Genomic DNA, 25,692 nt, shown 5'->3' with positions numbered 1-25,692 from the left:
GCCGCCTCGATTATACATCTTTTGCTCCCTAATAGCTGTTTCATCAATTACGTGATTCACCAATACGTGTTGATTGTAACACCCGGTGCTTTGTAAAACCAGGTGAGCCATCAATATTTTAATACCAACTCCTTAATGTAGAAGGGTTCGGTAGCATATTTTTCCAAGTTTCTCGTACATACTTATAAGCTTTAGGAGAATAGAAATTGAGGATTAAGGCGAAGCTTCTTATTTCCTTACAATACCATTTCTCTCCTTGTAGCTTTCTTGACACCATTTGCTTTATTTTATCTGGTAGGAAATCCTATTTAAACGACATTCACATTAAAGCATATGTATTACAATCATAAAAACGTAACACCACAAAGCCATTACATGTTGAAGAATCCCAAAACTTTTCTGAGGTGTTACGTTTCTAACATAATTAATGCATATACTTTACTATTATTTTTTCGGCATCAGAATTTATAAGATTTTTCTCTCGTAAATGGGTAACTAGCTCCTCCAAAGATTTCACTTTTTTTTCGTAAATGCCGTTTTTTATCTTGCAAATATTTGATTATTTTATTTTTCCTATTTAATGCGTTCTTTACTAGCTTTATAGTACGTTTCGCTCGACGAGGAGTTGCAAAGTCTTCGAGACAAATTTCGCTAGCATAGCGAGGATCTTTAAAATAACGTTTATTTTCAGTATACACTGTTGCATTATCTAAAATAGAATTTAATTTTTATACAAGTATTGCTCCTTTTTTCTAAGTTGTGCTTAGTGCATTGAGAGTATAAACTTTGTTCGCCTAACTATTGATTGTTAGAGAGTTTAGGTGGCAGGTTGCCCTATAATAACAATCTCCGATCAAAACCATAATGTCTTATCTAAGGACACTCCTCCATTGAAGAGAAACTCCTAACTTCGTCACGTCCAGTGCGTATTCCACAAAGAAATTCGAGCAGTAGTTTCATCGTTATGTCTCGTATGAAGTCGAAGGTAGAATAATGCTGTGAAACACATAGTAGGCAGTGGCACAAGCCAAATTAAGTTCTAATACCGGAGTGTGCCGAATTAATATGCGGAAAGGCTGTTACATAAGTAATACTCCCCTAAACCTTCGGGGTTTGGTTATGCTGTCACAAAAAAAAAAAATCACTACATACAAAATATGTTTTTACCATTTTGAAAGTTCGTGCATGGTTCAGATCCAACTTTTGAGAAGTGCGGTATCTCACAAAATAAAGGTTGATGCGGTGTTGGCAATGATAATATATCTGGAATGACGATCAAAGAAAAGTAGTAAATTTTTTTTTTGCACGGTCTATAACAATCCTGCCTTTGCATATACGTAGTGGAATTCAGTAACTTCTTAATATTTTTCGAGCCGCAAACAAGGGATATCAATATTTAAAGGCAGCAAGTGTCGAAAATACGATATCAAAATTGTAGCTAAGTAGTTACAGCATCCCACAGCTATTAAGAAATTCGAACTCATTTTTTTGGATGGAAATTATACACGAAAATACTTTCTTACTACAATCAATAGTCATGCTTGGAGGTAACTCAATGAATTCCATGCTTGGCGGCAGCGGTTGATAATGTTGCCAAAGTTGATAGGGATCACTCACGGTAACAATATCTAAAATAAAATATAAAAGCCTTTTCTGTATATGGAAAAATGGATTTGTGGTTTATACGAAAATCAATTGTATGAACCGGATAAACATAAATAATACACTCCTACCAAAAGTAATATCCATGCTAGGCGTAAGCTCCATGATTGCACTGGGTGTAAATCCAACCTCTGATAAGTCCTGACACTCATTATGTATGTATGTAGTCGATGTAACTATATCTAAAATAAGATAGCATAATTGTTATGCAAATAAAAAAAACAAAAATAGTCCTTACTCACCGGAATCAATATCTACGCCATCAGCTACAAAACTCGTTGTTGATTCAAACTCAACTAATTTATGGGGCATATTAATAGAAGGGAAAGCATCCTTCTTCATATACCTCCAACCTATATAATCGCTTGTTTTAAAATGTTTAGAACAAACGTAAATCATACGCCGGTATGTATCTTCAATACCGCATGCTTCCATCCACTTTCCCCTAAGCACAGCATATTTGGGTATACTGAAATGGAAAATGTTTTAATTATTTCATAAAGGGATGTGATTTACTGACGCATGTAGGCGCCTCTCTTTATGTGTATGATTTTTGCAGAAATAGCATAATCTCGGCATTTTTTTTAATAGTTTTTATTTTAAATTTAAATTATTTCCAACAATAACCGATTAAAATATTTTCCAACAATAACCAATTTCACAATGAATGCTTGATACGCTCATGTATTTTTCAAAGCTAAATTGTCATTTCAGGTACATTCGTTCATCGAATTTCTTTTTCTATTTTTTATATTTCTGCACTTTGATGTTGGGGAATGTACTTTGTGTTTTCTAGCAATATAGAAGTATTACATATATGCCCGAAGGCATAGTCTAAAAAGAAATTGTTTAGTTACAATATTTTTCCAGAAGGCAAAGTTTAAGAATTTTTTCTCCAGTTTTTAAAATTTTTGAATTTATGTTTAGTTTTTAAAACTCGTTTTCCCGAAGGCATCGTTTTTAAATTTTTTTTCGTTTGGTGTTTGGACTGCGTAGTTTTAAGTTTTTTTTTTTTTTAGTGTTTTGAATATTTTTCTACTTTTTTAAAGTTTATGAAATTTTTTCCGAAGTTACGGTTTTGAAGAAATTTTTTTTAATTTTTAGAAATTTTTTTTTAATTGTTAGAAATTTTTTCCAGAAGTTAATGTTTTAAATTTTTAGTTATGGATTTTTTAAATTTTTTTTTCCCAAACACATATTTTTGAAATTTGTTTAATCTAAGTATTAAAAATAAATGTGGTCGCGTTATATAAATAAATTTCGGCGGACAATTATTTTTTTTAATTCCAGACTATTTTTAAACTACTCAAGATGCGCATTGCTAGTTTTAAATTTGAAAGGCTACTTTTTTTTATTTTTAGTTTAAAATTTCAAAAAAAAAAAAAAAAAAAAATTATTAATTTTCAAAACTGGTTTCTACTTTTTAAAGCTATAAAAACAGTTCGCAAAAACTTAGACATCTCTTTGTACACTTCGACAACGTTTTCCACCACTTTTGTTTTAAAATTTGTCTACTAGTCAATCAAGAATCTTTAGAAAGGGTGTAGCGGAAGTGTGCCCCAGATAGTAACCTATATCGGAGGTTACGTTTCAAAAACTACTCGACGAACAAACTCTATCCATGGACTTTTCAGGACCGGCTTGCCCTTTGCCCTTGGAGATATTAAGCAAAATATGCGTATGAGTAACTTTTTCAAAAATTATATCTCGCAAACTCAAATTGCTAGAGGGATCAAATAAACCCGAGGCTTTAGGTCATTTAACGAGGCATGTTATCCAATTTTTTTTTTTTTTAATTTTAGGAATATATTTTTCATTAGAAATGTAAAAGGACAAAAGCAAAAATACGATGTATCAATTTTTACTTACAAAAGACTGGTCGCGCCATGAATATACATACATATTTCCAGTCTCCACAGTGAATGTTTTGAAAAGAATTACTTTAATAAAATGGAAAGTTATTGCGGGTAAATTACATTTTATTTTTTTCCCAACTGTTGCACCAATTTTTTCGTCGCGAACTTTCTTTGAGTAAGAGCGGACATTAAGGCGACTAACATATTTTTTTTAGTCATTGTAGCTCTCAGGGATCGTTAAAAAAAATAGTTTTATATTTTTGTCCTTTAACATTTTTAATGAAAAATATATTCCTAAATTTAAAAAAAAAACTGGGTAACATGCCTCGTGAAATGGCCTAAAGCCTCGCGTTGATTTGATCCATCTAGCAATTTTCGTTTCCGAGATATAATTTTTTGGAGAAAAAGTTACTTATACGCATATCTTGCTTAATATTTCCAGGTCGAAGGGCAAGCCGGTCCTGAAAAGTGCATGGATAGACTTTGTTCATCGAGTAGTTTTTGGAACATAACCTCCGATATAGGTTACAATCTGGGGGCCCATTCACCATATATTTTCTGCTATACCCTTTACAATTTTTTTTTATTATTTTATAATAGCTTGATGCAAATCAATTTGGAGATGTTCGGACGTCCAAATGCTTGCCTTAGTGATTCAATCACGCCTGAACGGCTAGATGACTTGGAGGCAATTTGTTACGCAGATAGTCTGGAAGGATCGTCGGGTTATACTTTTTTGGAATAGTGGAAACGGTTCCAAATCTATTGTGAACAGTTACTTTTTTATAGTTCTTTAATCGCTATAGCTTCAATTGACCTGGGAAATTGATCACATAGCTCAACTTATCTCTAAGCGATTGTTGAAAAGTAAGCAGTGGCAACCTCCTAGATCAGATATAGAAAGCGCGAACTGCAAGAAGAAACGGTTGAACGCGTTTTGTGTCCGTGTCCGTGTCAGTGTTCTGCGCTCGCGAGATGAAGGTTCCAGCTACAAGGAGCGGCGCAATTGCAAGATATCGAGAAAAACTTCTAGTATTTGCCAAGGGGACGAAGTTATTCCTTAACATAAGCTTTTGGTATGTACTTGGAGTTTTTTTTTTTTTTTTTTTAGGTTATGAAACACAGGACCTGTGTCATAAAATAAATACTAGATACTTTATAGGAAATAAGCTTCTTGCTGCTTCTAGATCTGATAGCTAGGAGATAATAGGAGTAGCACTTCTAATAGCTGGAGTCTTCACCTGGCCCGCGCAGGGCGCGAGCACAAAAGGTGCTTGGTCGTTTCTGCCTCCAACCCCGCACTTTCTACATCTGCTATCACCGACAAGGCCTAATTTAAAAGCATGGGATTGCAGAAGGCACTGTTCAGTTAGAATACAAATCATGAACCTACAGCCCCGCCTCTCAATGATAAGAGTAACTTTGCTATTCTAATGTTGCAAGAACTACGCATAATCTTACACTCTTTCAGGCCCGCACTAATTCCATGTCATTCCTGCTGGTCGATCATGTGTAACTCTCACCTTCTTTTAATCCCGCCCTATCTCATTGGGTCGTCTACAATACAAGCTTCGAGGGCTGCGCCTTGTTCAGATAGCTCATCCGGTATTTCAATTCTATCTATTCTTATATGATCAGGAGTTTAATATAGGTATATATACATATCTCCTTATCCCGATTCTTTTCAGATATGGCTTACACTCTAATACACTTGTAGATGTTGTGCTCTGAGAGAAAGTTGCTTTAATAGCAGCTTGGTTGTCAATGTAAAATCTGACGTAGCAGCAGTTTACACTGTTTTCCTATTTCTAGTGCTTTAGTCGCGGCTACTACTTCCGACTGAAAAACAACATAGTTATCTGGCAGTTTAGAGGGTATATTTATTTCCGAATCAGCGCAGTATACCGCAGAAAGACATTTTTGAAAGCGCCGGCAATATCTAAGAATAAACCTAAGGCGTACTCCTTATATGCAAGGCAAAATGGAAACACGAAGAGAACTCATATATTTTTATTTTTCCATCCTGTGCTGCCGACGAAGATGCTTCCACAGATGAGTTTTGAAAAGAATACCTTAGAATACATTAATCTTTTGAAGAACTTTCCTCTCGAATACTTCGCCAGCATAAAAACTAATCTGGTCTCCTTGAAAGAAATGTTAATAATGAATGTTAATAACAGTACCGAAATGTTAATAATGCTTTAAGCTTACTAGAACTAGCTGATTTTGTCGATGCTATGCATAGCGTTTTAACATTATTTATCAACTAATTGTGCATGCAAAAGTATATGTAAACGAGCCGGACCCGTGCGCATCTTGCGCACCAATCTAAAAGTCTCTTATCAAATATCAACAGAAATCAGCTGTTCTATCATCAATTAAAACAGCCGGTAAGGCAGTGCAAATATTCACAATAGTGCCATAGTCCAAATAGATTTCTTTGTGTGCTCACAATCGTTTATTCTTAACAAATTATTTTAATAAAATATAGCTAAACAAAAGCACTACGACCAAAATTTCCCAAAGCTCGCTAATAGCCCGAATCTCCATCTTTACAACCAAAACTTTATTTATAGATTTGGATTTCAAATAAGAGCGAAAAGGGACAGCAATTAGAAATAATATATATGATTGAAGGAATTCCTTAGTACTTACATATTTGCAGAGCTGGAATAGATCGAAGGCAAAGTAGGCGACTGCCTTCATCGGTTTGATGGCCCATGTAAATTTAAAGAACTTTCCAAAATACCTCACCAAATGACAGAATGAACAAAATTTTAACAGAGTTTCTTTGAAGGACGCCTTAATTCAGAATTTCTTGAAGAATACAGCACTATGGGTTATTTTTCGTCGAAAACTTTTGTATGGAAACTTTCTGAGTTTTTTTTATTTATTTCTCTTTTTGACGTTGTTCGAGAAAGTGTCGAAAAAGGTATCGATATCTACAAGGTATCGGACAGAAAGTATCGATTCTTACTTATATCGATACTTTTCCTGTAATACATAATTTACAACAGGCGTTGGCTGCTAAACACTTCTATAAATTTCGGAACAAGCTTTAAAAGCGCACTGTGTCCTCGGTATTAATAATCCGAAGGCGCAAACCGAAAATTTTACTTCTGTTGGAGACATTTCTATAGTGGAAAGCTTATAAGTCGTTATTGAATTTTACTTGCTTCACAGCACCGTAAGGGCGGTTTTACATATAGCGCTTTGTTGCGCTGCTTTGCCTGACAGATGATTATGGCTGTGTATTAGACTGGGTTGATTTATTAACCGATATCGCGCCATCGATTTTTCGATAGGATTTGGGCTCAGGAAAAAAAGTTCCACTGCGCATACCCAAAAAAATAATTTTCGAGCCTGTGAAAAAAAAATGGCGAAAGGATCAATTTTTCGACCAAAACTATCCCCAAACCCAAAAAGTAAAAAAACAAAAAATATTTTTTGGGTTTTTGGGGAGGGTTTTGGTCGAAAAAATTACTCTTTCCCCATTTTTTTTCGCACCCTCGAAAATTATTTTTTTGGGTATGCGTTGTGGAATTTTTTTTCCTGAGCCCAAATCCTATCGCAAAATCATTGGCGCGATATCGGTTAACTTTCGTCCATACAAATCGACCCAGGTTAGTGCGTATATCTTGCTACACAATGTTTGCGAGATATAAAGCGAGGCTTAATTTAAGATATTGTAACGAATTTGCTGCAAATCCTCTTATTTGCAACCCTCTGCTAAGTTCGTCTCGCTAAACTGTTGAATAAATAACTCCAATATGTAATAATGCAAAATGGCCTTTATTAAAATACTTCACAATAACACTTGTACTTTGCAACGGATAGCTTACTAAATAACCAAACTGAATGACAGCTCAAATGAAACTCTACTATTCAAAATAATACTGCTATAGCTCGCTAGATAGCGCTTAATCCAAATCTCAAATCAAACTGAATTACTTCTTACTCGCCTACCCCGCTTTTATAGTTTACGCTGCATACTTCTAGGCTCTTCGATTTTCAGAAGTTACTAGTTAGTTTCGGCTACAAAATCGCCAGCCACAACTACGTGCACAAATTATTGCTCTCTCTTGTGACACCTCAGATAAGATATATGCATGTGTTTGTGCATTGCCGCTCCGCTGCTCGTATACGTACATATGTGTAGACGCAATTATTTATTCGTTTATGTAGATACATAATGATTGAATTATTGATGTGAATGTTTGTAGTTTACAGTCTCTCGCGCATACATAGGCGTATAAGTAAATGCATCTGTGTGTGACATCTTTCGGCTGCCTTATATATGTGTATACATGATTTGATTATTGACGTAAATACTGCTTATCGTGGCCTTGGCATCGCCTTAGTGATGGTATAACTTAGTGATGTTAATATCCGTGACAATATTCTTAAATTACACCCTTAAGCCCTGCATACACCTCCTTGCGATCGTGAATGTGAGTATTTTCTTTTGTCTAATATATTTATTATAAGCGTAACCAGCAGACGCTGTCCTGCTTAAACTTGGTTTGCCTATCGTAGGAAAGTAGTTATTCCTTCTCCTTATTACTACCTATCCCATCCTCATCTACTTTATCTTCTATTTCTCCCTGTTGCTTCCGTCCTTCCATAATTCACTTTGCCTCCATTCATTTCGCATCCTACTTCACTCTTCCACTCCGCCTCTTACTCCCACTCCTACTTTCACTCCCATCCCCACTCGCACTTCCCCCTTACTTCAACCACCACCTCTAAATCCGACTCCAACTCCCAATCCCACGCCCACTCTCATTCCTATTACCACTTTCAATCCAAATTCCACTCCCACTCCCAATTTACTGGCAGTTCCCTTAACTCTTCTTCGTCGATTTCTTGATACATAGAACCTCTATAGTAGGTAAATATTGAATATCAGCTTCAGATAATTGTGAAGATACAACGAATTATAATTTTAAAGAGCGATAACATCCAAAGAGATTTTAGGCCGAGCTTTTCTTCCAATTTTTGTCTTTCGCCTTTTAATTTTTCCTACCAATTGGCGGGATGAGACCTATTTGTTTTATGTCGACTCCGACCGGCATCTGCAAGACACATGAGTTTACACTGAGAAGCTTTTCATTGCAGAAATACCCTCGGTGTGTACATAAAGTCCAACGTGGATGAAAAGCTGTTCTCCACAACACAGCATGCGTACACCAAAGGCAAGTCGGTAGACACCGCATTGCATAGGGTGGTAATAAGCATAGAGAAATCCCTGGAATATAAGGAGTATGCTCTAGGAGTCTTCTTGGACATTGCCGGGGCTTTCAATAATGTTGCAAAATGGGCGATTATGGATGGTCTTAATTATGCTGCATGTTAAATTGCAGAAAGATTACATCACAATTGGGATTGTACGAGGCCACGAAATCAGTGGACAGGGGCACGCCGCAGGGAGGGGTGCTATCACCTCTGCTGTGGACGCTGGTCATCAACCAACTGCTCAGGCAATTCGATGAGGGACCCGTAAAACTTACGGCTTACGCAGATGACGTTGCAATTGTCATAAGTGGAAAGTGCCTTCCAACGATTAGTTCTTTGATGGATCGGGCGCTTCGGGATATTCATACCTGGGCATCTAATGTCGGGTTGAAAGTCAATGCGTAGAAGACGGATATGGTCTTATTTACAAAGAGGTACGAGGTCCCAATTTGGGCCAGGCCTAAGTTAGGAGGGGTGACCTTACAGGAAAAACCTTGCACAAAATATCTAGGAATCATCCTAGACAGTCACTGGAAGTCATGGAAGCTCAACGTGGAGGAGAGGATCAAGAAGGCCTCAACGGCACTCTATGCATGTAAAAGAATGCTGGGGTGTACGTGGGGTCTATCGTCCTCTCTTTCTCATTGGGTTTTTACAGCGATTGTAAGCCCTATTCTATACTATGGAGTTCTTGTTTGGTGGAAAGCCACACAAAAAACAACATACCTCAAAAAATTTGAGGGGGTATGCAGACTATCGATGCTTAGCATTACGGGAGCCCTGAAAACAACCCCGACGGCAGCACTGTATGCCATTCTGCACATCCCACCTGTAGACCTGGTAGCAAAGAACAAAGCGTTAATGACCGCAACCAGGCTCGGTGCTTCGGGGCAGCTTGAGCGCCGACCATATGGCCATAGTAGTATAGCGTCATCAATCACAAGACGAACAGACTACATGATTCCCTATCTGCGCTTCGAGGGAGATCTTAAGGCCACAATAGAGGTGGACGGTTGGCGCAAGGGTGCGCAAATGGCGCACGAGGCGATACATGTGTACACCGATGGTTCCAAATTAGTGGAAGGAGTAGGTTCTGCGATATACTGCGCTGATCCGGAAATAAGCAGATCCTACAGGCTGCCGGATTACTGTAGCCTTTTCCAAGCGGGAATATTAGCCGTAACCAAAGCAGTAGAAATCGTGGAGGATAATAGCTTAAGCTGTAACCGTGTTAACTTTTATATTGACAGTCAAGCAGCAATTAAGGCAATAATCTCGCATAGCACAGCATCTAAATGCCTATTAGAGTGTAAGCAGTCTCTGGAGAGAATCGGGACAGGGAGAAGCATACATCTGTATTGGGTCCCAGGGCATATGGGAATAGATGGGAATGAAAAAGCGGACGAACTAGCTGAAAAGGGCGCATCCCTTGAAGCTTGCTCCGTAGATGTCCCAATTAGATTGGGCGAGATTAAGCGAAGGCGAGAGGTGCACATGATCGACCAAGCGGGAAAGGAGTGGGTTCAAGCGAGGGGCTGTAAAGTGTCGAAGATTATGTGTAGGTCTTACAACCTTAGACTAACACAGTTGCTTCTATCATTAACAAGTAAGGAAGGTTAAGTTCGGGTGTAACCGAACATTACATACTCAGTTGAGAGCTATCGCGACAACATAAGGGAAAATAACCATGTATGAAAATGAACCGAGGGAATGTGTTTGTATGACATGCGTATCAAATGAAAGGCATTAAAGAGTATTTTATGAGGGATTGGGCCATAGTTCTATAGGTGGACGCCATTTAGGGATATAGCCATAAAGGTGGATCAGGGTTGACTCTAGAATGCGTTTGTACGATATGGGTATCAAATGAAAGGTGTTAATGAGTATTTTAAAAGGGAGTAATCCTTAGTTCCATAGGTGGACGCCGTTTCGAGATATCGCCATAAAGGTGGACCAGGGGTGACCCTAGAATTTGTTTGTACAATATGGGCATCAAACGAATGTTGTTAATGAGTATTTTAAAAGGGAGTGGGCCTTAGTTCTATAGGTGGATGCCGTTTCGAAATATCGCCATAAAAGTGGACCAGGGGTGACTCTAGAATGTGTTTGTACGATATGGGTATCAAATTAAAGGTATTAATGGGGGTTTTAAAAGGGCGTGGTGGTTGTTGTATAGGTGGTCGCCTTTTCGAGATATCGCCATAAAGGTGGACCAGGGGTGACTCTAGATTGTATTTGTACGATATGGATATCAAATGAGAGGTGTTAATGAGTATTTTAAAAGGGAGTAATCCTTAGTTCCATAGGTGGACGCCGTTTCAAGATATCGCCATAAAGGTGGACCAGGGGTGACCCTAGAATTTGTTTGTACAATATGGGCATCAAACGAAAGGTGTTAATGAGTATTTTAAAAGGGAGTAATCCTTAGTTCCATAGGTGGACGCCGTTTTGAGATATCGCCATAAAGGTGGAGCAGGGGTGACCCTAGCATTTGTTTGTACAATATGGGCATCAAACGAAAGGTGTTAATGAGTATTTTAAAAGGGAGTGGGCCTTAGTTCTATAGGTGGACGCCGTTTCGAAATATCGCCACAAAGGTGGACCAGGGGTGACTAAAGAATGTGTTTGTACGATATGGGCATCAAATTAAAGGTATTAATGAGGGTTTTAAAAGGGAGTGGTGGTTGTTGTATAGGTGGTCGCATTTTCGAGATATCACCATAAAGGTGGACCAAGGGTGACCCTAGAATTTGTTTGTACAATATGGGTATCAAAAGAAAGGTGTTAATGAGTATTTTAAAAGGGAGTAATCCTTAGTTCCATAGGTGGACGCCGTTTTGAGATATCGCCATAAAGGTGGAGCAGGGGTGACCCTAGAATTTGTTTGTACAATATGGGTATCAAAAGAAAGGTGTTAATGAGTTTTTTAAAAGGGAGTAATCCTTAGTTCCATAGGCAGACGCCGTTTCGAGATATCGCCATAAAGGTGGGCCAGGGGTGACTCTAGAATTCGTTTGTGCAATATGGGTATCAAACTAAAGGAGTTAATGAGTATTTTAAAAGGGAGTGGGCCTTAGTTCTATAGGTGGACGCCTTTTCGAGGTATCACAATAAAGGTGGACCAGGGGTGACTCTGGACTTTGTTTGTGCGATATGGGTATCAAATGAAAGGTGTTAATGAGTATTTTTAAAAGGGAGTGGGCCTTCGTTCTATAGGTGTTCGCCTTTTCGATTAATGAGAGTTTTAAAAGGGAGTGGTGGTAGTTGTATATGTGAAGGCGTTTTCCAGATATCGACCAAAATGTGGACCAGGGTGACCCAGAACATTATCTGTTGGATACCGCTAATTTATTTATATATGTAATACCTGCCAAGATTTTAAGGGTTTTTTATTTCGCCCTGCAGAATTTTTTCATTTTCTTCTACATAATATGGTAGGTGTCACAACCATTTTATAAAGTTTTTTCTAAAGTTATATTTCGCGTCAATTAAACAATCCAATTCATCCCTTTTTTCGTATTTGGTATAGAATTATGGCATTTTTTTCATTTTTCGTAATTTTCAATATCGAAAAAGTGGGCGTGGTCATAGTCGGATTTCGTTCATTTTTCATACCAAGATAAAGTGAGTTCAAATAAGCACGTGAACTAAGTTCATTAAAGATATGTCGATTTTTGCTCAAGTTATCGTGTTAACGGCCATGCGGAAGGACAGACGGACGACTGTGTATAAAAACTGGGCGTGGCATCAACCGATTCCGCCCATTTTCACAGAAAACAGTTAACGTCATAAAATCTATGCCCCTACCAAATTTCAAAAGGATTGGTTAATTTTTGTTCGAGTTATGGCGTTAAAAGTATCCTAGACAAATTAAATGAAAAAGGGCGGAGCCACGCCCATTTTGAAATTTTCTTTTATTTTTGTATTTTGTTGTACCACATCATTACTGGAGTTGAATGTTGACATAATTTACTTATATACTGTAAAGATATTGTAACGAATTTGCTGCAAATCCTCTTATTTGCAATCCTCTGCTAAGTTCGAATCACTAAACTCTTGAATAAATAACTCCGATATTGAATGATGGGAAAAAATGGCCTTTATTAAGTACTTCACAATAACACTTATACTTTGCTACTCGCTGGCTTAATAACCAAACTGATTGATAACTCAAATGAAACTCTACTATTGGCCGCCAGATCGCGTGCTTAATCAAACTGATTGATAGCTCAACTCAAACTGAATTACTTCTTACTCGCCTGCCCCGCTTTTATAGTTTACGCTACATACTTCTAGGCTCTTCCATTTCCAGAACTTACCAACTATATTCGTGTGTGTATAGTTCTCATATAGTTTCTACTTGTTTACAATTGTCTACTTTTTAGCGCTTCTCAGATGTACATATGTGAGTTTGTAGTTTACAGTCTCCCGCACACACATAAGCGTATAAGTAAATTCATCTGTGTGTGACATCTCATCTCTCGCTGCCTTGTATGTAAATGTTGCTCGTCGGAATGTGTACATATGTGTAGACGCAATTATTGATTCGTTTATGTAGATACATAATGATTGAATTATTGATGTGAATTCACGTCACTGCTTAGCATCGGCCTGTAAATGGCAGCACTCCTTAGTTTTGCTAATATTCGTAACACTGCCCTCCACCTAAGTCTGATCGTCCCGATCAGACAAATTTCCCAATCTAAACGCCGCTAGCATCTCCAAATGTACCACCCTTCTAATCCGTGGTTTCCCAGTGGTTTGTATGCGGTAGATGGTATCACTGATCTTCTTCACAACTTTGTACGGGCCTTCCCAACTGCACCGAAATTGGGCTGGAACACCTTTCCGACGGTGAGGGTTGTTTAACAGTACCAAATCTCCATTCCGGAAACCTTCCGAATTATTTTCCCTGTCGTACCTGTGTTCCATCTTACTACTCATTATTCTGGATCGTTCTCTCGCTCTCTGTTGCTTGGCCAATGAAGAACTACTTTGTAGAGCTTGTTCTTGACGGATTGGCTTCACATACTCAGTATCGTTCCGACGTTTCCCAACAAAAGTGCGCGCTGGCTTGAAACCATCCTTGCATTCTTTCTGAAAAATTCTTTCAGTCATTTTAGTGCGTCCATTAGGGTTTGTTGATGCCGGTCTTTTCCTCGGAGGTACTTTTAATTTCGCTTTATTTGGCACATTCGATCCATCAACCTTTGCTCGATCTACTTTCCTTGACTTTCGTGGTCTCTGCCGAATCTCCTCCACCAGCACTCGCTTACTGCTGAACCCTTTTTCCAAACTGAAGTTAAGTGGCACATCTTGGTTCTCATAATGCATCACCCTTCTCTGCATATCGATCTTGATGTCATGGTCAACCAAGAAATCCACTCCCAATATAACTTCATCAACGATCTCCGCCACAACGAATTTGTGTAGAACCATGACCTTCCCAATTAGGACTTCACATATTACTTCTCCCTGGACTTGGTTATATTCGCCTGTGACCGTATGCAACCCCGCTCCAGGTAATGACTTTACTCTCTTGTAGACCAAATCAGATCGAATCAAGGAATGAGATGCGCCCGTACAGTCAGTACACGCTCCTTGCCATCCACATTCCCTCTGACGGTAAGACTGCTTGATTTCCTTCCAATTTGCGACACAGAAATCACAGGACATTCAATAGCCGGCGCAAGTTTTCGTTCTTTATCTCTTACTCGCTCTTGCTCATCTCCTCCAGCTTTGCGTTTACGGCCACCCACATTGTTGGAACTATTAGGACCAAGATCGCAATGACGTGCAATGTGACCGGACTTCCCGCATTTGATAACTTTTTCACTCCGCTTTTGCGATCCTTTCAGCACCTCCAATATTGCGTCTACCCACTCTGGCCTTTCTACTTCCACACGGCGTGCTTTGAAAACTGGCTTACACAGAAGCGACGCTGTTTCCTGAATCAGAACTTGTGACACCGTTTCTGCGAATGTTGGCTTTGGGTTTGCGTATGTAGCTCGCTTCGTTTCCACGTCTCGTATGCCATTTATAAAACTCTGGATTTTTACCCTCTCGGTGTATTCCACGGGTGCGTCCGCATTTACGAGATGAGCCAACCTTTCAACATCTGAAGCAAACTCCTGCAAAGTCTCGTTAGCTTTTTGGTAGCGGTTTTGCAATTCTATTTGAAATATCTGTTTTCTGTGTTCGCTTCCGTATCGCCGTTCTACAGCAGCCATCAATGCGTCATAACTGTTCCGTTCGTACTCTGGAATAGTCTGTAAGATTTCGGCAGCTGGTCCTTTCAATGCTACGAAGAGCGCGGCAACTTTATCTTCCACATTCCAGTTGTTCACTGCTGCGGTCTTCTCAAACTGTAGCTTAAAGACCTGGAAAGGAACAGAACCGTCAAAGGATGGTGTTTTTACCTTTGGATTACTCGCTGAAACTGCTGGACGATTTAATTGTAACTGCTCCATACGACCCTTCAAATCATCGACTTCTGCCTGAAGTTGAGCGATTTTTGCATCCTGCGCTTCCAGCTTTGATGTTACCCTTGCTTCCTGTGCTTCTAACTGTGAAGACATGTTTGCCACCTGTAATGATAAGCGCTCTTCTTGTTCTTCCATCTTTGATGTTATGCGTGTCTCCTGCGATTCCAGTTGGGATGCCATATATGTCTTCTGTTCTTCCAGTTGAGTTTCCATCTTGGATGTTATACGGGTTTCCTGCGATTCCATTTGTGAAGAAATTTGTGTCGACATTTCTGAAATACGTGTTTCTTGTGCTTCAATTTTCGATGTTACTGTCGACGTTTGTGCAGATATTGCAGCCAATATCACGTTCACGTCTGTGCTGGTAACCGTTTGCGATGTTTCGTTTTTCTCTTCAATTTTTGTTGTCTCCTCGCCATCAAGATGAAGGACATGCTCTTCCACATCAATTCCTTCTGCTTCCATTGCCTCTCGTAGCGGTGCCTGAAGTTCAAGTTTAACGCCGCTTGTATTCAATCCACGGGTCTCCAACGACTTCTTTAGTTGCTGGATCTTCAATTCACTGAACTTTGCCATGTCCTTGTTGTCCTTTGGAATTTATTCAACAATTCCTCTTCTGACACCAATTGTAACGAATTTGCTGCAAATCCTCTTATTTGCAATCCTCTGCTAAGTTCGAATCACTAAACTGTTGAATAAATAACTCCAATATTGAATGATGGAAAAAAATGGCCTTTATTAAGTACTTCACAATAACACTTATACTTTGCTACTCGCTGGCTTAATAACCAAACTGATTGATAACTCAAATGAAACTCTACTATTGGCCGCCAGATAGCGTGCTTAATCAAACTGATTGATAGCTCAAGTCAAACTGAATTACTTCTTACTCGCCTGCCCCGCTTTTATAGTTTACGCTGCATACTTCTAGGCTCTTCCATTTCCAGAACTTACCAACTATATTCGTGTGTGTATAGTTCTCATATAGTTTCTACTTGTTTACAATTGTCTACTTTTTAGCGCTTCTCAGATGTACATATGTGAGTTTGTAGTTTACAGTCTCCGGCACACACATAAGCGTATAAGTAAATTCATCTGTGTGTGACATCTCATCTCTCGCTGCCTTGTATGTAAATGGTGCTCGTCGGAATGTGTACATATGTGTAGACGCAATTATTGATTCGTTTATGTAGATACATAATGATTGAATTATTGATGTGAATTCACGTCACTGCTTAGCATCGGCCTGGAAATGGCAGCACTCCTTAGTTTTGCTAATATTCGTAACAATATTAAATTTTTTGTTAAAATTTTACTTTAAAAAAAATTTTTTTTAAAAGTGGGCGTGGTCCTTCTCCGCTTTTGCTAATTTTTATAAAGCGTACATATAGTAATAGGAGTAACGTTCCTGCCAAATTTCATCATGATATCTTCAACGACTGCCAAATTACAGCTTGCAAAAGTTTTAAATTACCTTCTTTTAAAAGTAGGCGGTGCCACGCCAAATGTCAAAAATTTTACTAATTTTCTATTCTTCGTCATAATTTCAACTCATCTACCAAGTTTCGTCGCTTTATCTGTCTTTTGTAATGAATTATCGCACTTTTTCGGTTTTTCGAAATTTTCGATATCGAAAAAGTGGGCGTGTTTATAGTCCGATATCGTTCATTTTAAATAGCGATCTGAGATGAGTGCTCAGGAACCTACATACCAAATTTCATCAAGATACCTCAAAATTTACTCAAGTTATCGTGTTAACGGACGGACGGACATGGCTCAATCAAAATTTTTTTCGATCCTGATTATTTTGATATATGGAGGTCTATATCTATCTCGATTCCTTTATATATGTACAACCAACCGTTATCCAATCAAACTTAATATACTCTGTGAGCTCTGCTCAACTTAGTATAAAAAGAGAGGACTGTAGACTCATGACGGGTATTCTGACTGGACACGGCCTTCTGGCGTCACATGCCTTTAGATTAGGCTTGGTCAGTGATAGCAGATGTAGGAAGTGCGGGTTGGAGGAGGAAACGATCGAGCACGTTCTGTGCTCGTGCCCTGCACTTGCCAGGCTAAGACTCCAGCTATTAGGAGTGATACAGCTGTCAGATCTAGAAGCAGCAAGTGGCTTAAGTCCTAGGAAGCTTCTAGTATTTGCCAAGAGGACGGAGTTATTTTATAACATAGGTCCTGGTTTTTGATAGGGTTTTTCAGTTTGGTCGTTAAAACAAACTTCTGGTAACACTACGGACTCAATCAGTCTATGTGACCGGCCAGTTCAACCTACCTACCTACCTACCCTCGGTGTGCTTGCCAAATCCATGCCGAGGGGCAACCCCGCTTAGAAAAACTTTATCTAATTGAAAAGAATTTGTTTCTTGCTGATGTTGCTTTGTGTGTGGTACGCGAAGTATGCTACCACCACACCATGGCGGCCGCCAATAATAAGTTGGATTCCCCAAATTAACCCCAATTTGCAACTAACTTATAAAGGTTAGTTTATAGTCAGCAAAGAAGTCATGCAAAGGCTGATTTAGTCCACTACCTCCTAGGCCAGCACCAAGCAAAAATAGTCAGTTTATTCCATGTAAAGTCAACTAAAAACTTATTTGTGGCTAGCCGAAATCCCGACAGGGTACTTATATGTCAAACAAGTTTTGAGTATATAAAAGGCAAAATAATAAAAAATTAAATAAAAATATTTTAAGCACTTCCTTTATATAAATGGACAAAATGGGCGAAAAATGTGTCCTTATATAAAGAAACATTCTTGCTAAACTTTGATTTTTAAATTTTGACATAGAAATTGCAAAGTTATTTATGAGAAGTAAAAATATAACAGACTTGGATTAGAAAGTTGGTAGGAAAGGAGATGTTATTAGTCAATCAATTGCGCTTCACTCGGCGGCCACCTTAGTGTGATGGTAGCGTGCTCCGCCTACCACACCGTAAGCCCTGGGTTCACACCCCGGGCAAAGCAATATCAAAATTTTATAAATAAGGTTTTTCAATTAGAAGAAAATATTTCTAACCGGGGTCGCCCCTCAGCAGTGTTTGGCAAGCGCTCCGAGTGTATTTCTGCCATGAAAAGCTCTCAGTGAAAACTCATCTGCCTTGCAGATGCCGTTCGGAGTCGGCATAAAAGATGTAGGTCCCGTCCGGCCAATTTGTAGGGAAAATCAAGAGGGGCACGGCGGAAATTGGAAGAGAAGCTCGGCCTTAGATCTCTTCGGAGGTTATCGCGCCTTACATTTATTTTTATTTTTTATTTTAATTGCGCCTTCACCTTTATATTTTTACTTCTCATAAATATTTTTGCAATTTCTATGTCAAAATTTGAAAATTAAAGTTTAGCAAGAAAATGTCTTTATATAAGGAGAAATTTTTCGCTGATTTTTGTCCATTTATATAAAGGAAGTGCTTAACATTTTTTTATTTTATTTTTATTTTCTCCCTTTCTTACATTTTCTCGGTGTCTTAACCTAACTGTTGGGTTTTACGCTTGCAGCTCAATGAGAACTTACATAAAAATCAATCCCAAAATTCCCACCGTACCGTTTGATTTTTCTAAATATCTCAGTCCGTGCGCCCCCTAGCGATACTTTTTGTATTGTGCCATCGGATGTAATCGACCACTGAATTAAGCTCTAAATTTTTAGCCTCTAGCTCATCGAGAAGTTAACTAAAACCCAGTTTCAAATTTCAAAATTATTATCTAATTTTTTCGATCCGTGCGCCATCTAACGGAATATTTTTCTCCTTTTTTTCCTTCGTCACGGTGTCTTAACCTGTCTCTGAAGTTTCATGTTTGTAGCTCAATGAGTAATTACTTTAAAATCGATCTCGAAACATCAAATTTCCAAATTCTTATCTAAATATTTCGATCCGTGCGCCACATAACGGATTGCTTTTCTCCTTTTCTTAAATTTACTCGGCGTCATATTCTATCTATGAAGTGTTACAGTTGTAGCTCAATGAGAATTTACATCAAAATCAATCCCAAAATTTCCTCCGTTTCGTACGATTTTTCTAAATATCTCATCCCGTGCGCCCCCTAGCGAATCGTTTTGTATCGTGTCATCGGCTGTTATCAACCTCTGAATTAAGTTTGAAATTTCAAGTCTCTAGCTCATCGTGAAGTTACTTAAAAGCTGGTTTGAAAATTTTCAAATTCCTATCTAATTATTTCGATCCGTGCGCCACCTAACGGATTTTTTTCCTTTTGTTGCATTGTCACGGTTTTCTAACCTATGTGCAAAGTTTCACGTTTGTAGCTGAATGAGAAGTTACTTAAAAATCGATTGCCATATTTGTATGAAAAGCGGACAAACATTCAGCCGACCTAATATAAAGGAAGTAAAAACACAACAGCCAATTCCTACCTGACTTGAACTGAATATTGATCAGCAACAACGCGAGAGTCAATAATAGTGATGTGATGAATTGATTTTTGTCCATTTATATAAAGGAAGTGCTTAACATTTTTTTATTTTATTTTTATTTTCTCCTTTTCTTACATTTTCTCGGTGTCTTAACCTAACTGTTGGGTTTTACGCTTGCAGCTCAATGAGAACTTACATAAAAATCAATCCCAAAATTCCCACCGTACCGTTTGATTTTTCTAAATATCTCAGTCCGTGCGCCCCCTAGTGATACTTTTTGTATTGTGCCATCGGATGTAGTCGACCACTGAATTAAGCTCTAAATTTTTAGCCTCTAGCTCATCGAGAAGTTAACTAAAACCCAGTTTCAAATTTCAAAATTATTATCTAATTTTTTCGATCCGTGCGCCATCTAACGGAATATTTTTCTCCTTTTTTTCCTTCGTCACGGTGTCTTAACCTGTCTCTGAAGTTTCATGTTTGTAGCTCAATGAGTAATTACTTTAAAATCGATCTCGAAACATCAAATTTCCAAATTCTTATCTAAATATTTCGATCCGTGCGCCACATAACGGATTGCTTTTCTCCTTTTCTTAAATTTACTCGGCGTCATATTCTATCTATGAAGTGTTACAGTTGTAGCTCAATGAGAATTTACATCAAAATCAATCCCAAAATTTCCTCCGTTTCGTACGATTTTTCTAAATATCTCATCCCGTGCGCCCCCTAGCGAATCGTTTTGTATCGTGTCATCGGCTGTTATCGACCTCTGAATTAAGTTTGAAATTTCAAGTCTCTAGCTCATCGTGAAGTTACTTAAAAGCTGGTTTGAAAATTTTCAAATTCCTATCTAATTATTTCGATCCGTGCGCCACCTAACGGATTTTTTTCCTTTTGTTGCATTGTCACGGTTTTCTAACCTATGTGCAAAGTTTCACGTTTGTAGCTGAATGAGAAGTTACTTAAAAATCGATTGCCATATTTGTATGAAAAGCGGACAAACATTCAGCCGACCTAATATAAAGGAAGTAAAAACACAACAGCCAATTCCTACCTGACTTGAACTGAATATTGATCAGCAACAACGCGAGAGTCAATAATAGTGATGTGATGAATTGAGTTTACTGGTGTCGGTATCGAGTTGTTTTAGTTTGATTTATGTACACTGCCGATCCAATGAATATTGAAAATTTGTAAATGATTTTCTTTGTAAAATATATGTATTTATATAGTTCATAATAATTTGCATTTGAATTATGTGAAGGTCTTACAAACTTAGACTAACGAATTTACTGTTATCATTGAAAAAGAGGACTGTACGCTCATGATGGATGTTCACACTGGACACTGCCTTCTGGCGTCATATTGTTTTAAAGTAGACCTTGCCAGTGACAGCAGATGTAGGATGTGAGGTTTGGAGGAGCAAAGGGTCCTGCGCTCAAAATTTTTCTTGAGCGTGTTTTTTTTATATGGAATTTTCTTTTGATGTGGATATTAAGCTTAAATGTTTAAACATTTTCTACGAACCGAAGTCATGACCGCGTCACAGTTACAGTTCAACGAAATGGAGCGACACTGGCGCCATCTGCAATATAAATTTGGAAATCTTTAACTTTTGCTAGACGTAAAGCATTAGAAGAACTCGACATTTGCCAGTGAAATTATTTTTCCACTCTTTAGTACTTTTCCAAAGTTTTGCACAGTTAAAAATTGCATTTTAACAAAATAATAGCAGACAAAATATGTTAGCAAGTATTTTTTTTGGATAGTGAGAATGTTTACAACAGTGCTTCGCGAAAACTCTTTCAATTGCTAAGTCTGAAGTTCCTTTATATTTATAGGAGCAACATCTTGAGTGATTGTGGCGATGTTATTGTCATGCATAAAATGGCGTTGAATGATATATGAGAAAGTTCATTCTGACGCATCCATCAGAGTCAGACGTCAAAAGCGAGCGAATGTTTCGGCTTTTCGGTATCGAAGTCAAAAATCCGCACCTTTAATCAATACACATAAAAGATTTCCTTGGCGGGAAAATATTGTCTTTCGTAAACAGTACTTCTTTACAACTATACCCAAACACATACATAGAGACATGCGGGGATACGTAATGAAATCAAAGTGGTGCGCCAATCAACCACGAACCACAGATCAACAATCTTGGCATATCCTCTCTTGACTTTTGACTCTTTTATTTTTGATCATAAAAAACAAGCCCCGCACCATAAACGATCGCTCTGTGAGACGATCGTGAATAGCCAGGGCCGGATGAACAGGTAGGCAGAATAGGCAGTTGCCTGGGCCACCAAAAAATAAAAAAGACTTGACAAACATAAAATTCTAGAGAGTGAAAGAAAAATATAATAAGAACTGAAAATAAATTTTACTCAAATAAATAAAACTCAATTGACCGCATTCAAAAGGCGACGACCGACAAACTAGACAAGGTTCCTAAAAAGGACATTTCCGACCCATTTGACAAATTGTATTAGCTGCAAAGAAGTGTATCGAAGTGAAAGGAGAGTATATTGAATAATAAAAAAGGTTTATAATGGAAGCTCATACTGGTAAAAGTCTAGCGAATCAAACTTTAAAGTTTCTTACTGAAGATTGTGGTTGAGATACTCAAACCTGTAGAGGACAATAATATGACAACGTATTAAACATATCCGGGAAGTATAAAGGTGTGCAAGCAAGAATATTGAGTTTGAATGAGAATGCGATCTATGTTCCCAGTTCCGCGCATTCCTTTAATTTGGTTGTAGATGATGCTGTGAAGTACTGTTTTTATGCAGTAGATTTTTTCGCCATTATGCAGACATTATATAATTTTTTCCGCTTCCACCTATCGTTGGGGCGTATTAAAAAATAAATTAACAATTATGAAACTTTGAAGACACTGTCAACTACACGCTGGGAACCACATTCGAATGCGACGAATGCAGTTTACGATTCATTTGATATCATTTTAGAGGCTCCAGAAATCATTGCTTATGATAAATCACAAAATACTGATACTCGTTATGAGGCAACGTGTATCGTGAATAAAATGCAAAAATTCGAATTTGGTTTGATGTTGATTTTATGGAGCTCTATTTTGACTGCTATGCGTTCAGTGAGTAAGTCATTGCAAAGTGAAAAGACAGATTTGTAAACGTGTGGTTTTTTGTACGGATTGTTAGAAGAGAGTTTAGTTTCATTCCGTGAAAATTTCAATGATTTCGATGAAAAAACAAAACAATTATTACCTGGTGTAGGTTCTACAGAAAAGACGGAAATGCTCCAGAAGTCCAGAAGTAGAATTTTCGCCTCACGATGATTTTAGGACAAAAGGTTTACTCGAAAGCATCAAAATCTTCACAGTGAAATCAAACGACGTGAGGAGGTGTATATGGAAGTTTCAGAGAGATTTGCATTTCTTATCAACTTTTCTCTAAGTGATGGAGACCTCCACGAAGCTTTAAATAACTTAGTTCGTTTTTATTCTAGAGATTTGGAAGAATTTTTTATTGAAATGAAACAATTCCAATGTTACGCGAACTCCAGATACACTGATACACAAAAAACTCATAGTCATTTGTATAAGATTCTAATGGAAGATCAATTAGCCGATTTATTTCTTAGCACGGAAATAGCTCTTCGGATTTTTTTAACATTAATGATCACAAATTGTTCTGCCGAACGATCCTTCTCGCAATTAAAAAGAATCAAAGCTGCTGAAAGAGCTACAACGCGACAAGAGCGACTCAAGATGTTAGGTATACTTTGCATAGAGTCAGATTTATTGCACAAAATCGATATTGATGAATTTTACGAAAACAAATGTAGAAAACGACATGTTTAAAATGTAGATAGTAATTTTATTGATATTATTACATTGTGACAATAAAATTTTTATAAAAGATATAAGTTTGTATTTTTAATCGGAAAGTGAAGGGAACGAACATGAAAAAAGGGCCCCCAAATTGATGGTTTCCTAGGGACCCGTTGAGGGTTAATGCGGCCTGTTTACAACTATACCCAAACACATACATACATAGAGATAAGCGGGGATACGTAATGAAATCAAAGTGGTGCGCTAATCAACCTCCAACCACAGACAAACAATCTTGGCATATCCTCTCTTGAATCTTTTATTTTTGATCATGAAAAAACAAACCCTCCACCATAAACGACCGCTCTGTGAGACGATCGTGAATAGCAGAGAGTTAAATATAAAACAAAAATTATTTAAAATAAAATAGTTGAAATTTTACTACAGTCGTGCAAGTATGTAGAACCCGTAATGTGGTTGTGCGCACAAAAAAGCATATAAACAAGATTGACAAGCACAAACTCCAGATCGGGCTTTAAAAAAAATCGACCCGCTCAAAATATTGCGACCAAAAAAAGTCGTGCAACGCTTATGAATGCATTATGACAACAAAAAAGAAAAAATGAGCGAAAATACGCATTTGATTGAGTTTATGCAGCAGATCGCATACCTTGTGTACAGTGGTGGCGAAAATGTTCGTGCTAATGTGACAAATGCTAAGATGAAAGAAAACAAAAGAATTTTGTTTGACTTCCGTAAATAAAAGAACAAATATAAGGAAGCCAAAAAGAAAAGATCTTAGAATAAGTAAATTGCAAAAAAAAAAATACAATAAAAAAATTGTTTATCAAAAACTGGTGTAGTTATTTCGGCTGTGTATGACTGCAGAAGAGAGTGACAAAAACGAAACGAAATTTATAGAAAACAGCGTGTTACCACTATATAGAATCGATGACTGAGTGGAAGCATATGAAAATGTAAGCAATGAAAATCTCGTGAATACCTCAAATACATTTTTCGGTGAAAAGAAGATGGCGAATTTACTTTTACCTCTGACATTTTTAAGGCCTAGCTTCTCAACAAATGCCTTTATTTACTCTAGAAACCGGCAACACCTACTTTACTGAATCACATATAACAGATGATGATTTGCCAAGCGACCTTTAATCTAACTTTTCTCAATGCAAACTAGTTTGAATAAAAAAAATAGTGCAATTTAAATATTTTATATACTTAAGTATGTATCTTTTTAAACAAAAAGAAAAATATAAATAGGAAATTTTAGATCGCAATTGGTGCTCTCAGTGCTTCGGAATGGCGCTTACATATACTTTAGGGTAGTCCTTATAAATTAAGTTAACGATTTTTTCTAGTCTCACATCTTCAAATGGTAATACCAAAGACAAAAATATCACTCTGAATGTTTGGGCCGATTGATGATGATTAAGGACACTGTATATTTATAGATATTTTAATATATTATATATATATATATATATAAATTAAAATTGTTTGAGCCCACATAGATAGTTTAAAATTATCTCTGTACGCCACCCCTTAACCATTTCAAGTCGGAATCAAAATTTGTGGGTCATATTTTTGACCTTCGTGTTAGCATTTAATGAGGACCATACATACAGCAACGAACAAAGAAATGGCAGTGGAAATTTTTTGTAAATTGCGTCAGTTAAATTTCCCTTTTTACTTCCTTTATATTAGGTCGGTTGAATGTTTGTCCACTTTTCATACAAATCTTGCAATCGATTTTTAAGTAGCTTCTCACTGAGCTACAAACGTGAAACTTTACACATAGGTTAGAACACCGTGAGTGGCACACGGATCGAAATAACTAGATAAGAATTTGAAAATTTTCAAACCAGCTTTTAAGTAAGTTCTCGATGAGGTAGAGACTTGAAATTTCAAACTTAATTCAGAGGTCGATGACAGCCGATAACACGATATAAAAAGATTCGCTAGGAGGCGCACTGGATGAGATATTTGGAAAAATCGTACTTAACGGAGGGAATTTGGGATTGATTTTTATGTAAGTTCTCATTGAGCTACAACTGTAAAACTTCACAGATAGGATAAAACGCCGAGAAATTTTAAGAAAAGGAGAAAAGCAATCCGTTAGGTGGCGCACGGATCGAAATATTTAGATAAGAATTTGGAAATTTGGTGTTTCGAGATGGATTTTAAAGTAACTACTCATTGAGCTAAAAACATGAAACCTCAGAGACAGGTTAAGACAC

The 25,692-nt window shown here is 37.6% G+C and overlaps 2 protein-coding genes across 2 annotated transcripts in view; one reads left to right on the top strand and one right to left on the bottom strand.

Annotated features, from left to right (window-relative positions):
• LOC137241884 (uncharacterized) overlaps positions 1–25,692 on the top strand; it is a 149,069-nt gene that overhangs the window by 50,440 nt on the left and 72,937 nt on the right. Inside the window, exon 9 of the mRNA XM_067769244.1 lies at positions 22,523–22,741. Within this exon, the coding sequence (XP_067625345.1) occupies positions 22,523–22,741 (219 nt within the window). The remainder of the gene's footprint in view (positions 1–22,522; positions 22,742–25,692) is intronic.
• Positions 840–24,607, bottom strand: LOC137241130 (uncharacterized). Its single transcript, XM_067768401.1, has 5 exons — positions 24,491–24,607; positions 1,905–2,131; positions 1,734–1,844; positions 1,524–1,628; positions 840–1,263 (listed from the first exon to the last, which is right to left on the bottom strand). The coding sequence occupies exons 2-5, from the start codon at positions 2,095–2,097 to the stop codon at positions 1,145–1,147; spliced, it is 528 nt and encodes a 175-aa protein (XP_067624502.1). The 5' UTR covers positions 2,098–2,131; positions 24,491–24,607; the 3' UTR covers positions 840–1,144.

Source organism: Eurosta solidaginis, chromosome 2, assembly GCF_040869045.1.
Source record: "Eurosta solidaginis isolate ZX-2024a chromosome 2, ASM4086904v1, whole genome shotgun sequence".
Taxonomy (NCBI): Eukaryota; Metazoa; Arthropoda; class Insecta; order Diptera; family Tephritidae; genus Eurosta; species Eurosta solidaginis.
This window is presented reverse-complemented; position numbering and strand designations above follow the sequence as displayed.

Coding starts and splice junctions, on each gene's coding strand:
- LOC137241130 (XM_067768401.1), bottom strand. CDS start 2,097: ATGGAAGCATGCGGTATTGAAGATACATACCGGCGTATGATTTACGTT. Junction 1,845..1,904: donor TGGCGTAGATATTGATTCCG/GTGAGTAAGGAC, acceptor ATCTTATTTTAG/ATATAGTTACATCGACTACA. Junction 1,629..1,733: donor TAGCATGGATATTACTTTTG/GTAGGAGTGTAT, acceptor ATTTTATTTTAG/ATATTGTTACCGTGAGTGAT.